This window comes from Melospiza melodia, chromosome 4 (assembly GCF_035770615.1).
Source record: "Melospiza melodia melodia isolate bMelMel2 chromosome 4, bMelMel2.pri, whole genome shotgun sequence".
Lineage (NCBI taxonomy): Eukaryota > Metazoa > Chordata > Aves > Passeriformes > Passerellidae > Melospiza > Melospiza melodia.
This window is the reverse complement of record NC_086197.1, coordinates 89,500,303-89,516,345: the sequence shown is the minus strand read 5'-3', so window position 1 is coordinate 89,516,345 and position 16,043 is coordinate 89,500,303. Positions and strand designations below refer to the sequence as shown.

General features: G+C 40.2%; 1 protein-coding gene across 1 annotated transcript; it reads left to right on the top strand.

Annotated features, from left to right (window-relative positions):
- Positions 1–462: 462 nt before the first annotated feature.
- DLD (dihydrolipoamide dehydrogenase) lies at positions 463–15,405 on the top strand. Its single transcript, XM_063155485.1, has 14 exons — positions 463–545; positions 1,444–1,519; positions 2,195–2,274; positions 5,813–5,881; positions 7,689–7,758; positions 8,139–8,239; positions 8,584–8,727; positions 8,917–9,018; positions 10,123–10,313; positions 11,690–11,860; positions 12,231–12,420; positions 12,792–12,929; positions 14,230–14,319; positions 14,404–15,405. The coding sequence occupies exons 1-14, from the start codon at positions 507–509 to the stop codon at positions 14,467–14,469; spliced, it is 1,527 nt and encodes a 508-aa protein (XP_063011555.1). The 5' UTR covers positions 463–506; the 3' UTR covers positions 14,470–15,405.
- Positions 15,406–16,043: the final 638 nt, after the last annotated feature.

Genomic DNA, 16,043 nt, shown 5'->3' with positions numbered 1-16,043 from the left:
GGACAGGGTGAGACTCTTGGCGTGTCCTGTGCAGGGCCAGGAGCTGGATCCCGATGGGCCCTTCCAACTTAGCACATTCTATAAGTCTCTGATTCTAGAGACATCTCAAAAACTGATTCCAAGAGGATGTGCTAGATTCTTTTAGTGGTGCCGGCGACAGGAAGAGGAGCAGCGGCCATAAAGTGAAACACAAGAAGTTCCACCTCAGCATGAGGAAGAACTTCCTTACGTTGAGGGCGGTAGAGCACTGGAACGGGCTGCCCGGGGCGGTGGCGGAGTCTCCCTCTCCGGAGACATTCCGAACCCGCCGGGACGTGCTCCGGTGTCACCGGCGGCAGTGACCGTGCCCCGGCAGCGGGGCTGGCCGACACCGCGCCCAGAGCTCGGGGCTCTCTCCCGTCCCTGAAGCCCCGGCGCCGCCTGGCCCCGCCCCGGCCGGCACTGCGCCTGCGCTTGCGCGCGACCGCGGAGTCCTTGAGCGGCCGGGGCGCGGCGGCACCGCCGACATGCAGCGCTGGGGCCGCGTCTCCTGCGCGCTCGCTCGGGTACGGCACCGGCGGGGCGGCGAGGCGAGGGCAAGGGAGGGGACAAGGGACGGAAGCCGCGCCGGGCAGCTCGGGCCTGGGCTTTCTTCAGACCCCTTAGCCCGCCGGGGGCGTGTGTGAGGGCGGGCGGGGCCGCAGTGGCGCCTTGAGGCGGGCGCGGGCCTTGGCCGCGCTGCCCTCCCTGCTCCGCTGTCCCCGTCCCTCGCCGCTCGGGCGAGTGGTGGCAGCGGTGGCGGCCCTCAGGTCCGTGAGCGGCGGGGACCAGCTGTCGTGTGCGTTATCGGTGTCCCGGTGTCCCAGCCCGCGGGAGGCCGCGGCCGTGGTGGCTGCAAAAGGCGCCGCCGTCAGCCGGCCCCGGCTTTTGGGCTGCGGTGCTGGGGACTTCGCAAATGCTTCCAGGGACATCCTCTACTCCAGTTACAGCGTGATCGGCCCTCGATGTGTTTGTAGCAGCTGCTCTGTGCTGTCCCATTACTTTTTCGTAAAGGTTAAAAAAACTTGCCCTCCCGAACCTCCTATGAGATCCAGCTGCCTGTTCATAGGAAATGGCTGAAGGGGTTGGTTACAGAACAAGACTCTTGTGGATATCTAATTTATGTCATTATGTGGTCTGAGAGTTGAAAGAGTTTTGTAGTTAGAGGTGAGCCTGAGGTGAGAGTGACCTGAGAACAGGTGTGATGACAGACTGAGGTGACAGAGCAGGTAAGTGGCAGAGCAGCTTCTGCCTCTTGTTCTGCTCAGTGCCCGCTGTGCTTCAGTCCCGCTGTTCCTGTTTTGGTGACTGGTGACAGTAACTGTGTATTCATCTCTGTGTGGCTGAATGCTTATTTTCCCTCAGGGATAGACAGAAACTTGTAAAACCAAGGGGTTGTTTTTATTAATTTTTTTTCCTTTCTAGAGAAGCCATTTTGATCGAATTCATCATGGTCTGCAGGGAGTTTGTGCAGTGCCACAAAGATCCTATGCTGATCAAGGTAATTTCTTGTGAGAAACCTGTTTTGGACAAAAAAACCCCCACCAACCCAAACCCCTACAAAAAACAAAACAATACTTCAAACTCAGAAATCAGCCTTCCAGATGAAAACTGTGGTTTATTTTCATCATTTGATTTCAAGTTAAAGCTGAAAATAGAAGTTGAACTTCACCATCTCTGTTCTTACATTAATTAATATTCTAAAAGAGATTGTGGTTACAAGATATGGGCTCGGTACAAAGTTCATAGCTTCCACTGCTTTATAATCAATAGAGTTTGCACAGATAACTATTGCAGCCATCTTTTCCCCTTTATAAATTTGTGGCATTCAGTAAGCATTTACGATTGGTGCTAAACATCAATAGAACCTATGTTGGAAAAAATGTTACAGTAAACTATTGAGACATCTTGGGTTAAGTTCTTAAAGACTTTAGAGCAAGAAGGATGGGAAATTCAGTTTCTTGATGTCATTTTACATTATTTTCCTTGTGAAATTTAAGTCTGGTTATTTTTCTTGTGGAATGAGTACCTTTAGACAACCTTTCACTGTGTCCATAAAGTTACTTTCACATATGAGGTGTAGCTTCCTTATCTAATCCTATTTCATTCCCTTGCACAGTTCTCGATGCACAGTTATTGTGCTGAAAGGCAGTAACCCAGCTGTTCTCTGTTTCAGTGGATGCCGATGTCACCGTCATTGGCTCTGGGCCTGGAGGATATGTTGCTGCCATCAAAGCAGCTCAGCTTGGGTTTAAGGTGAGACCTCACTCAGATAGCACAGCGCTCATCCAGGTTAAGTTCAGAGGTATCTGTGTGACACTGTAATCCTTCTGGCACGTCTTGGGCCACCAGATGCTGTAGGCATCTTTTGCTAATCTTTCCTTTCCTTGCTTACCTGCATCCTGCAGAATTTGAAATGGAGATCTGACTGTATTACTGTCTATAGCCCTGCTACTGACAGAGCTGCTTAGGACAGCTTACTTTTGGTTGGAACTGGTAATAAAATAAGGTGGGCTTATACTCCTGTGAAAGAGAAGGTGGGAAAACAGTGCTAGGAAGGAATTTTTCTCTCAACAAATGGAAAAATAAAGGGATCATGACTGACAAAAAGACTGGTGGAAAACTGTTTTGAAGAACAGACTGAGGGAGCTCAGAAGGAGAAAAAGCCATATTCAGCTGATGTGCTTTTTGAATGTGATTAGTGGAATTCTACTGGCATATGAGAATTTTAGAGGCAAAAGAAATACTGTACTCTCTTAGTTGCATTTATTTATGTTCATCTCCATTCTGTCTTGTTGTCTTTGAATGCTTTTCAGAAGAGGCAATTTATGCCTGATGTGTATTAGTGGTGTCATTTCATTAAGTATTGTGAGAGTTTTATGTGTATAATATATGTCAGGTGTTTTTAAACTTATAAAAATACAAAATGTGACTTCAGGATATTTCTTTGCCTTCACTTTTTAATATGAGGCCAGCTGACACTCTTGGTATTGCATTATTGTTCTTGTAATTATCTGGAAAGAACTCTGAGAAGGTGGTGCTAGCATTCTTGAGCACGTTCCTGCTGTTTTGTATGTCACAATGTTTCTGAATTACCTAAAATAGACTTCATGGCCAAAATGAACTCCTGGTGATGAGTTCCAGTGAGGCACAGGAATGGGGGGCCTATGCAGTGTGTAGTTTTCATCTTTCAGTATTTTCAGAACTTGGCTGTACAAGGCCCTGAGCCATGTGATACATCATGGAATCACAGAATGGTTTGGGTTGGGAGGGGTGTTAAAGCTGGCCTTGTTCCAGCTCCCCTGCCATGGACAGGGACACCTTCCACTGGACCCTGTTACTGAGAGAGCCATCCAGCCTGGCCTTGCACATTCAGGGCTGGGGCATCCACAGCTTCTCTGGGCAACCTATTCCTGTGCCTCACCAGCCCCACAGTAAAGAATTCCTTCCTTCAGCTTAAGGCTGTTTCTGTCACTAAATATCCTTGTGAAAAGTCCCCCTCCAGCCTTCTTGCAAGCCCCCTTTAGATACTCCAAGGCTGCTGTGAGGCCTCCCCAGAGCCTTCCCAGCCTGTCTTCAATGGGGGAGGTGGTCCAGCCCTGTGATTAACTTGGTGGCCTCCTCCAGGCTGCTCCAGCAGGTCCAGTTCTGTGTTGTGCTGGGGGCCACGGGGCTGGGCACAGTACTCCAGCTGGGGTCTCATGAGGGCAGAGTAGAGGGGGAGAGGCACCTCCCTCAATGTCTTTGATGCTGGCTGTGTCTGGACAAGGAGGTTTGAGTAGATGGCCTCCTAAGGAGGTCCCTTCAAACTGAATTTACCTGTAATTCTGAGTGTTGTCCCTCATTGGTCAGTATTCCCAAAAATGGGTGTCAGTAACATCTTTTTGGGCATCTTTTAGCCTTCTAATATGTAACTGTATCAAAATATAAGTGTTTGAGATTGCATTAGGTTGTACATCTGCCTGTGACCTAGAGCAAAATAACTGAATTGTCTTTGCACATCTTTGTGAATTACTATTTTGTCATGGTAATCACTCTTGCTTCTGAAGGTATGTGGTTACTTAGCTAGTAAGCTGAGAATAAAAGGTGCTCAGTGATGCAGGTTTTAATAAAGATTGTGGCCTTCTGCCACATGAGTTCATGTTTGATTATTGCAAAGCTATTTTTGTGGCTGGCTATAAAGCAGCTTTTCTTGGAGCAGTACTGTCCTTGAGTCCTTCATATCTGTGATTAACAGTAGGATACCATGCACAAGGGGGTTAAAAAGTGCCCTGGATTCTCTTTTTCATCATAGTAAAAAATAATTCTCTTAGACTGTTTCACTACTAGTTAGAGAGGGGAAAATGCTTGGACATACTTGTGCATGCCACCATAATCATTGAATAAACATGTAGAATGTTTTTAGTAGACTGGCAAAAAGATTGTATAGTTACACCATCCATGGAAGAAGCTAATTCTGCTCTACTGAATTACTTAGATTTCAGTTTTAGTGCTGTTTCTATTGGCACAAGCACTGAGCCCTTGTATCTGCACTACAGCATCCCATGTTGTTGCCAGTAGTGTTCTCTGGGTTTTGGCTTCCCAAAAGCTTTGCTTGGCCTTGTCAGTGAAGTTCATGTGAAATGGATGAGGCAGAACATCCTTGTTGGGTAAAGATAGGTGCAGTCTGGTGCTGTTTGATCCATGGTGCAGCTTGTAAAGCCCTCGTGTTGTGTTTCATGTATTCATGTGCTCAAAACAAGAGGAAGGGGAGGTAGGGGATGAGCATGTCTCAGAATGTTCCTGTGATTTGATTTGGTGAATTCTGCTCTTCGTGTTACCATCACCTACCTTAGCACAAAAACAACAATTTAAAGAAATTGTGAAAGGTTTTCACCTAGGTAGTTGCCTCTCAGTGGACTGGAGCTCTCAAGAGTGTGAACCAAGGTTACAATTATTTTGAATGTGTGCGCCTTCCAAAGAAGGAGATGACAATTCCTTTGCTTATACAATTCCTTCTCTGAAGGAGACCTTCCTTTGCTCTCCTTCATTTTCTCCCAGTGATCTGGTCTTAAATGAAGTTTTGGCAGTTGTTTTTGTCCTTTGCACACTTTGATGTTGTCAGCTTAATGAGAAGGAGATGAAATATTTTCCATCCCTGTTGTTATTGACCTTATTTTTGTTTGGTTTTGCTGTACTTCATTTTTGTTTTTTCTTTCTTTATAGGTGGTGGTGCAGCTTTATAGCAGCAGAAGGAAATGTTGTTTGTGGCTTGGGGGTTTTGTTCTGTTTTGTTTTCTTGGAAGAAAAGATAGCTTCATGGGATCTTAATCTATGCCAGTTCATTTACCAGTTGTTTTCTTGTTTTTATGAATCTTCACATGATTTACATGTTTTGTTTCTAGCAGTTTTTTCTGTAATTGTTAGGGGAACATCTTTCACTGGACTGAGTCTTGTATTTATTATTTGCTTTGTAGATTTTTGTGGTAGGACTACAGAAGTGCATAAAAGTAGCACTTGTATGAATTGTGCAGTGGCTGTTGTTTGCAGACAGTAAACTGGTGCAGTTTGGTAGAGAATTTGGTTGCAAGGAGCTATTTTGTGGGTTTTAAGTTAACAAAAAAATGAGAGAAGGGAAACATGAGCTGTAAAATAAATCTAGGAATTAAATTAAGGGGATACTTGTAGAGGTAGAATTACTAGACAAGTAGCCAAATCTCTTTGTCATCAATTCTACATTGTGAGAGAGCCCATAAGGAAATGGTGGCAGAGTATTACTAAAAAGTTTTTTTTTCCCTCTGTTGTTTTTCCTCAGACTGTCTGTGTAGAAAAAAATGCAACGTTAGGGGGAACCTGTTTGAATGTTGGATGTATTCCATCCAAGGTAAGTTGCATGTTTGTCATAGCTTCATTAAAAGCAGCTGACATGATGTGCTTTGCTTGGAAGGAGAATAAGAAGGAGTTTCTCAAGATGGATGTCCATGTAAGAGTGGCCTGGAGGGTGAGGCTGTGCAGTGTGGAGTAATACAGATGTGGAGAGAAAGAGCTGAGTCCAACACATGCACTCTGAAAGAAAGGACAAGCAAGAAGAAATTAATAAGAACTTCCTATTTGACATTGTCAGTCTAGTTTAAAGTAATTTCAGGCCTTGGCCTTTGTAAGGACAGTGCTGTTGCTGGGGAATCTGCCTCAGTAGCACCCAGCAGGTGGAGGAAGTCTCTGCTAAGGCCATGTTTGTGATGGCTGTAGTAACAGACATAATATTCTTAGCAAGATCCCTCCTAACTGTGTTGCTGTTTCTAATCCTTTTGCTCAAGAGGTTCTGTTAGCATGGGAGGAGAAAATACAGTATAAATACTACAGGGTTTTTAAAATTTATGTTAATTTTTCTAAACATTTAGTAATCATTTTAATGAGGTTCTGAGTATCTTAATATATTGAAGCACCAATGAAACATCTTAATCCACACAGTGCTACCTCGAAAGTTTGAAACTACTGCTGGGATCTGCTTCTCAAGTACCCTATTATTTTTTTATCCTTTAGATTTCTTATGAAAATACTATTGAACCCATGGCTAAACTTGAATGCTATCTAGAATTCATTTGAATTGCAGTAAACTTAAAAAGAGGATACGTAGGCTGTGTACACCAAGGCAGTAACAAATGATTCAAATATTCTTTTCCAGAAAACCACCCAAAATAATACCTTGGGCATGGATTATTATTTTTTTTTCCTTTCTAGTTGCTAAAGTCTTAAGCAGTGGCTGCATCTTTTAAGTAATGTGAATGTTACAGATTTGGGACTGGGACAGTTATGTAAAGTAGAGAAATTACTTTAAAGACAGTTGATAAAAATTATAAAAATAGAATTATCTTATTTTGATAGTATTAGTTTTACACAAACATGTAGATAAGGCAAGTATTTCAAAATGCCCTTTGAATCTTTTACTGTGCCTACTTTAGATTTAAGTCAGTGCAAACTCACACTGCTGTCCTTGCAAAGATATAGATAATTTCATATTTGGGGTGGCTATAACAAATCAATTTTCTTAGTAAGATCCTACCTTAACTATATTGTTATTTCTAATCAAAATACAATTATCAATCTTCTCAATTTGAAGCTACTAATTTTTAGCCATCCATATAAAAACCATTCTAATTTTATCTAAGAATTTGGAAGATCCATGTACCGGAGCTAGCTCCAAGCCATCCAGCTTCAGCTTGGCTGGCTATGCAGTTACAGAAACTTCAGCACAAAACCTCAGAATTTAACTCATATATGTCTACACAGGTTAAAATCTTAACAGGCATTTTAGTATAGATTTTCCTCATCAAGTTATTCTGTATCTTCTCTTTGGCCATCAGTCACAGTTATTTTTCTCTTCCTCTATTTGATCTGTTCCTTTTTTTTTTGTGTAATTATCAGTTTCTATGGTGAAGTGAGCAAAAAGGATAGGTGTTGATTTAACTGTTTTCTGTTTCTAGGTAAAGTATGTAACTTCATTGAGTGTTTCAGTAGGAGCTACTGTGTACAAGTTCTGTGATTGAAATACACCTTTTCAAATATGTAAATATCGAGCAATAGAGAGAACATTTTGCAAATAGCATAATTATTTTTCCTTATAGTAAATACTCTTTTATATTATATATGGAATGTATGTCCAAATCCACATTTTTGTCTGTCTGTTTTAGGCCTTGCTGAACAACTCACATCTGTATCATTTGGCCCATGGAAAAGATTTCGCTAATAGAGGAATTGAAAGTGAGTGAAGAGCTCTCACTGCCTGTTGCATAAGTGGTTTCCACCAAGAAGTAAATTTAATCTTTCAAATCTGATTAGTATGGTTTTCTGGTCAGAACATTTTTAGAGTTATAAATAATATCATTTATCTGTCATTTGGAGGCTCAGGAACGTGTCTGCTCTTTGCACTCTGAATATTGGATAGATAAGTTATAGCTGAAAAGTGCAATATTGATTTTCAGCATAGCAGTTGTTGAAGGTAACCTTTAGCATGTAGTGGGGCCATTCAACACATCTTTCTGTGCCAGCTGCTAACTGTGTTGAGGTTAGCTCTTTTAACATTACATGCTTGATGTAAGTTGTTTTAATGCTTGATGTAAGTTGTTTTGCTTTAACTTTAGTTACAGGACTCCGTTTGAATCTAGAGAAGATGATGGAACAGAAGAGTAGTGCAGTGAAGGCCTTAACAGGTGGAATTGCTCATTTATTTAAACAAAACAAGGTTAGTTTGGATTATATACTGAGATATATCCAAATTTTTAATCTGAATTTTTAACTTTTTATATTTTCACATTGCCACATAAATTAGAGTGACTGATATGGCAAGGGCAGAATTTGGATGCTTCTCTTCCAGAAAACTTTTAAATGCCTGGTGCCTTCATTCTTAATCTGCTTAAAGGAATAGTATACCATTACTGTTCCTACTAGTATGCAGTTACTTTGTGGTTTGTACCAGACAGAGATGCAGAGAGATGTTCTAGCAGCATCTCTAACCATTAGTGAGATTCAGATGAAATGCAACCTAACTTACTTGAACCTGACTTCACTGTTTTCTGATTACTAAAGGTTGTACATGTATCTGGGTTTGGAAAAATAACTGGCAAGAACCAAGTCACTGCAACTAAAGAGGATGGCAGCACACAAGTTATCAACACAAAGAACATACTCATAGCCACAGGCTCAGAAGTGGCTCCCTTCCCTGGAATTACTGTACGTATTTGAACTTAATTGTACTTCCTTTTCAGTGTCTCATAGCCACACGGTTTAATGTGTAATAATGGTTTGCACCTGACTGCACTTCATGCTGTGTGTGTTTTGTATATGGTATGTAAAAGGTGTTTGGTATAGAATATGTAACAGAGATTGCAGACCTCCCTTTGTGCATTTCTTTGTCATTAGATTGATGAAGATACCATTGTGTCATCCACTGGTGCGCTGTCACTGAAACAGGTTCCAGAAAAGATGGTTGTCATTGGTGCAGGAGTCATCGGTGTGGAACTGGTGAGAGGATGTTTAAACCACTCAACTTTTAATTTGTAAAGGAAAAAGGTGTATTTTTTGTGGCTGTATTTGATGGTTTTGCTGTGCTTTAACAGTTCAGTGAGTTGTAGTCAGTCTGTTCAGACTTTATAACCTGCTAGCTCCATTTTTTACCAGAAAAGCTGGGATAAGTGTCTATTGGGTCAGTACTTCTGCAACTAGTTAGATAAGCAAAGAAATTAGAGAGGAACATCCAGGGCCTTGCATATTTCTTTTTCTCTTTTGGAGGAGTAGGGAGGTGAGGGAATGCCAGGGTAGTCAGGATGAATTTTGTGTTTAGCAGTTAATCTCAAGAGATGATTAATGTGATCTGGTAGTTCATATTCTGTCAGCCAGAAATGTGGAGACTTTGTAGTTCATTGTGGTCTGAGTCCTTTTACCTCACACCTACACATTTCAAAAAGAATTTATATTTGCTGGTCTTGCAGCTGCTTGAATCTGTGCCCATCTGCCAGGTGGTTGCTTAACCTGCTGACTAATAAGCTGGGAAAGAGTAAGCAAAGTGAAATTCTGTACTGGGTGGATGTGGGTAACTGTAGGTAGATACCTCCAGGGTGTACATGGGTTTTGTTGGTGAGGCTGATGATCATGGTTAAGGTTGTAAATATAGACAGGACCAGCAGAGGCTCCATTTTGTTGTGTAAAATTTCCTTAATGTGATACTGTTTTGATTAATTAGTAGTGGTATTAGGGCACCACAAGCAATTCCCTTTGGGTTTTCCTTTCAGATTCTTTGATTTTGAATTTCTTCTATACCTATAGTATAAATAAAACATACATGAGTTATATTTAGTGATTTTGTTAGCTATTTCTTTAAAAGCCTAATTCCCTGAATTCGATCATGGAAGTTTTGTGTCTGTAAATAAACAATGATAAATCTTTTCATGGAAAGGCTGGGGGAAGTTGAACTTGTTTTATTTTACATCATGTTTGTAGAAACTGATCAGTTTGCTGTTACATGTTATCCTGCTTTAGAAGAGTTTACAGTCTGTTGTAAATACTAGAGTAAAAGTATCTGAAATCTGCTTTTCAAAATCTCTTTTTACTTGCATTGTTGACCTGCAGGGCTCAGTTTGGCAGCGCCTCGGTGCAGATGTGACAGCTGTTGAGTTCATGGGCCATGTTGGGGGAATGGGAATTGACATGGAGATCTCTAAGAACTTCCAACGCATTCTTCAGAAGCAGGGATTCAAGTTTAAACTGAACACCAAAGTCACTGGTGCTACCAAGAGACCAGATGGAAAAATAGATGTAGCGTAAGTGTTAAACACAAAGCTAAAGGAATGCAAAATTTATTCTTCCTCCCAATCCATCAAACCTATTTAAAAATACAATCTGATATTATTTTTTAAACAGGAATGAAAATTAATTCTCTAGTGCAATTAAATGTTTATCCTTCTTTAACACTCATAATTTTGAGTTTATTAAGTCCTGAGTTGCTTATACAGGAGAGGTTCCATTGACTTGAGTTGAGGGCATTCTGGCATAAAACCACTGTTACAATGAGATCAGTAATAAAAACAGAACTCTAATTTGTTATTTTCATGGAAGATATTTGCTTCTAGTATAACTAACATAAATATCATGATTGTTCATACAGTTATTTCCAAGCCATTAATTCTTGACTATGTGCTGTAAGGTCGTCTTGTCTTAGGGTAAGCCTGGCAGAGATATTATTGTTCTTGAACAGAAATAAATGAAGCTATACAAAGAGTTTATTTTAGTGGTCTTACTCAAGACCTTTGAAGTTTTATACATGAACAGTTAATATAGAAACACATAAAGCAAATTTGCTTTGTACAAGTTCATAAGTATACACTAGTTCTGTTTGTGTTTATGGATTCTCTAAACTGCAGAAACTGTATTTTAAAAAATTGCTTGATGTCACAAAAAAAAGCTTAAATGTTTTTTCACTGGAGACTAACTATGGAGACTTTTACTTGCTGGATCACTGTAGCTTGGGACAGTCTGTCATCCATCACTCTAAAGGTCCAGGCTTTGGGCTTCTTTGCATGCCAAACTCATGCTGGCTGAATCTCTCATGTAGTCTGTTTCTACTTTTAGGGTATCATTTTGGTTCAGAGTGTACTTTTGAACCACACTTCCAATTGTCCTCACTTCCCATGCTTTGGTTCTTGTGCTCTCAGAGTACAGGAACTGAACTTGCTCTGGGCACAAGTAATGACCAGATGCCCTTGAGGGATGCCTGGGATTCATGGCAGCTGCTAACAGGTGTTTGGTTCCTGGGCCAGGGGAAAGCTCGCTCAGGATACATGGCCCTACCCCACCCCAAGTATATATACCATATACAAAATAGATATACTTTGGGTGGCAAGTGCTCAGCAGTGATGACTTTGCTGTACAGATTTGATCCCATCAGATCATGCTACTTGCTGTTGAAAATACACCCTGATTTTCTCCCTGACAGTTGTTGGGAAATGCAGTAAGAGGTGTTGCCCCTTCCTCCCTCTTCCACTGCTGAACTCTTGCAAGGAAGAAGCCTGGGGCAGGCTGAGTGAAATGCTTTGCACCCAGACAGGATTTCACCATCTTGGGTCTTACTAGTTACTAGCCAGGCAGAGATAAGGCTACAAGTTTACAGCTTAGCATTTTGCTTCTTGTTTTGCTGTAGTGTTGAAGCTGCTGCTGGTGGCAAGGCAGAAGTATTAACTTGTGATGTGCTCCTAGTGTGCATCGGTAGGCGCCCTTTTACAAAAGATCTAGGTCTTGAGGAAATGGGAATAGAACTTGATAAGAAGGGAAGAATTCCAGTCAACAACAGATTCCAAACCAAGATTCCAAAGTAAGTAAGACTAATTTTTTTCCTGTTTTTTTTAATGCAGAAAACTTTAAAAATACATTTAACTTACTGAAGCACTTCTTGTTTTTAACAACAGAACATATTTTTCTTTTCTGAAAAGTCAATATATCCTATCATTTCAGTAGCTAAAAAATTTTAGTCAGCCTTTGGAGTTTTGTAATTTAAAAGTCACTGTGAATTTCATGTCACTAAGTACTTCTTGAAGTGTGGCCATTCTGTGGAAACTGCTAAAATGAAGTATTTTAATCTGTTTTGATTAGAGTTTTCAGTAATATGTTTCAAACAGACTGTTATGTAAGGTGTGCTAGGATGTTTTTAAACAGTGTCTTATTCTGTTTCATTGGTCTGATAGCATCTATGCTATTGGTGATGTAGTTGCTGGACCTATGCTGGCCCACAAGGCTGAGGATGAAGGCATTCTTTGTGTAGAAGGCATGGCTGGGGGAGCAGTTCACATTGACTATAACTGCGTTCCCTCTGTCATCTACACTCACCCTGAAGTGGCCTGGGTGGGCAAGTCAGAAGAACAGCTGAAAGAAGAGGTACTGTTTGTTTTCTTTTCCAGCAAAAATTGTTTTTCTCCTTTGAGCTTGGTTTCATTCCCTAGTTGTTTATCTAGCTACTTTATCTAAATTTCTGCATTTGAATTTATGGGTTAGGGTGTGTGAGTGAATGCTGCTCTTGTGCATGCCACTCTCCCAAGAACCACAGTTCTCATTAATGTATTCTGTGACATGAATATTGTTTGTTTGCAAATTAATATTTTTTGTACATTCTTACACCATTTACAGTGATAGTTCGTGTACATTCCTGTGTCTCCTGTTTGAGTTGTGCCTTGCTTCTCCTCATGTGTGTAACATTTGGTTACATTGTTCTTGTTGGTCATTAAGTCAGTGACACATCTCTTTTGCAGGGTGTAGAATACAAAGTTGGGAAATTTCCATTTGCTGCAAACAGTAGAGCAAAGACAAATGCTGACACAGATGGCATGGTGAAGATACTTAGTCATAAGTCAACAGACAGGATGTTGGGTGCTCACATTTTAGGCTCAGTAAGTATCATCAATTGTGCTTTCTTAGCCTTGTAATGTTCTATTTAGTGTTGCTTAGTTGTTGAGTTAGAAGTGGTGTTTGTAAACAGGAAGGTTTGAGTTCGCCATACTTACATTTTTTTACAGTTCTGTTCCACACCCTAACCTCCTTCCTACTTTTTAGTTCCTTAGGTATAACTAAAAAAAAAAAGCCCAGCTTTTTTTTTTTTTTGCTTTTTTTTTCTTGAATTGCTGTGGTTATTTATTTGGTTTCTTTGGCAAGTTTTGTGTGGTGAGGTTTTTGGTGATGGTGTTTGTTGTGTTTTTTTTTTTCATTTTGTTTTTATGAATACTGTCAAATACTTGAGAGAACAGCAGAAATTGTTGATTTATCTTTTGGAAGTTGAAGGAGCTGAAAAGACTTTGTCTTTTTCATTGGTGTCTTCTTTTTTCCCTTCTCTCCAACTAAAGATCTCAGCAAGGGTGGTAATCTTATGCTGCAGTCACCAAATCTGGGATCAGTAATTTATGGAATTTAGAGTAGAAAACCTTTGGGATTTTCCCTGTTTAGGGGGTTTTTGTTTTTTGGTTTTTTTTTAAACTAAAGTTAGACCCTAATCTTTCTCTGTTTTGTTTCTTAGCTGTATTTTTTTTTTTTAATATGTTTGCAGAAACGCTTCCTTACATTTTTGTGTACAGCTTTCTGTACACAAAAGTTAAGCCAAGTTAACCAAATTGTTCTCAATAAGATTCTATGCAACTTAATTTCTCTTGCAGTTGTAGTAATTTAGAAACCAGCATGCCTTAAAGGAAGCACAACTTTGTCTCATACCAGCAGATCTAATTTTTAATTTTCTTCATTGGGAAAGGACTGGGGGAAAAATCTTATGGTTGTGGATCTGATTGCTAAAAATCTAAGAGGAGATTTAACTATTTTTGACTCCTCAAATATATATTCTCTTAGTAAATATGCATAAACACAGCAAATAAAAATGAAGGTGTAGGTGTAGTAACGTGCCTTTTTTTTTGATCTAGTTACCTCTTTTAACTTTTCAGGGGAGCATTGAAGTTTTGGGTAGGTTTCCTTTCATGGAAAAATGCCTAGCTTTTGCACAACTCTCAATGTTTGGATTTATGCTAGGCTTGATCACAATCACTAAATAGAGTACATTACTTACATTATAGCACAGATGAAGTGCTGGTTAAACCATAATTGCTCTTTTTTAGCAGAAAATGCTTATTTATAAGCTGCTACTAATGCAGCAGAATGTGGACAACTGCTTAAGAATTTGTGCTAATTGGAAGTACCATTAAATTACAGGGTGCTGGTGAAATGGTGAATGAAGCTGCCCTTGCAATGGAATATGGAGCATCATGTGAAGATGTAGCCAGAGTTTGCCATGCCCATCCAGTAAGTTAAACACCATTACACAGACAGGCTGTTCTTCCATGTAGCTATTAATGACTTGTAACTTTTTGTGCTTGCTCCCTACAGACGGTGTCAGAAGCCTTCAGGGAAGCAAACCTAGCAGCATCCTTTGGCAAAGCTATCAACTTCTAAAATGAAAGAGCAGATCTTTGTACATACATGGTACATCTCTGAAAATGGACTGTGGGCCCTTATGGAAGGCTGAATCTGAGGATTTTAGGACTGACTTAAGTGAATATCTTAATTTTAAACATCAGATATTTAAACAAGTAGAGTTTGGAACAAGTGGAATTATCCAGTCTCTGTAAATTAAAACATAAAATTACATGTTTATTTACACAATGAATGTTGCAGAAAAGCAGCCTGACAGAACTCTTTCTTTTTGGAAACCAAACATTTTGCTGCTGCATGGGATTATCAGGTTTGCTGGTCAGAACTCTGGATGATTGTCCAGCATACCTTGTATTTTCTTTGAAGTAGTGTTACAATAAACCAGTTGAATACTGGCACTAAAAATGCCACTGGCACTTAAAATGCCACTGTCACTTCCGCACAAAAATGTGTTTCTTCTGAAGGGATTAACTTTGGTATTTAACCTACTTCTTACATATGAGTACCAAAACTTGTTTTCACCTAGTAGTGTTGGGATGTTGGGAGAAGAGGGGCTCGTGTAGATCAATTAAAATTATACTCACTTTTTAAAGAGAAAATTACTGTCTGTGTGATTCTCCACATCAGGTTTTCATATTGAAAACTCTTAAGGGGAAAAACTGAGTGCTGATTGAGAAATGAAAAATTGAAGACAAATTCATTGTACTGCTATCTAATCCTTTTTGGTTTTAAAGCTTCCATTGTCCAGCTCTCTTAAACTTGAAATGCTAAAACTTGGGTAGTGAAGCAGTGTTTGCTGTTAAATGCTATGGCATGAGGGTTATTCTGCACCTTCTACATGTAAGGGCTGCAGTGTCAGCTCTCCACACAATTAAGACATACTTTCTTCTCTTTTCTATTTTGTTCTCTCTTTCTGTCTCTTCTGTAGCAAGAGAGCTTAATAAATACTTGACATGGCTGGAGGGTCTTCTTGGATTTTGTTTGTTGATTGGATCCTTGTAGTGTCTAGGTTGTTGGTTATGTGGGCAAATTCACAAACAGATGGCACTGTTGGAAGATCTGTAACCTGTGTATGGAGCATGCCCAAATCCAGTAGTTAAAATTAACTTCTTTTCCAAGGTGCCATTTCTTCTTTTTTGCCAGGCCCTTCTGCCTTGAAGAAAACCTTAATACCTGCTGGTGTTGTGCATGTCCTTTTTCATTATGCCACTGGACTGAGAAGTGCACATTCAGAAGGTGGTGCTTTTTTTTGGTTTTTTGTATAGACAAGATGGTTACATCTTTCTAGCTTGCTTTATAGCTTCTTATTCAAGTATTGAGCCATTATCCATAGTGAGTGATAGAGATGGATGGCAGGATTACCATATCAGATAATCAGCAGAAGCCAGTGATACTCTTCTTCATTGTGATTTATTTTCTTAGCTTCTACTTTAAATGTAGATGGAGTTAAACCATAGCACCTCTTTAAGCTTATCAACATCAGAGGTAGTGAATTAATGTGGAGCTGCTTTCAGGTGTTAGTAGGAAGCTGCTGAATGGAAAGTGAAGGTGAGACAACAGAGCAGAAAAGCTTGATTCTTCCAATAGATCTTGGC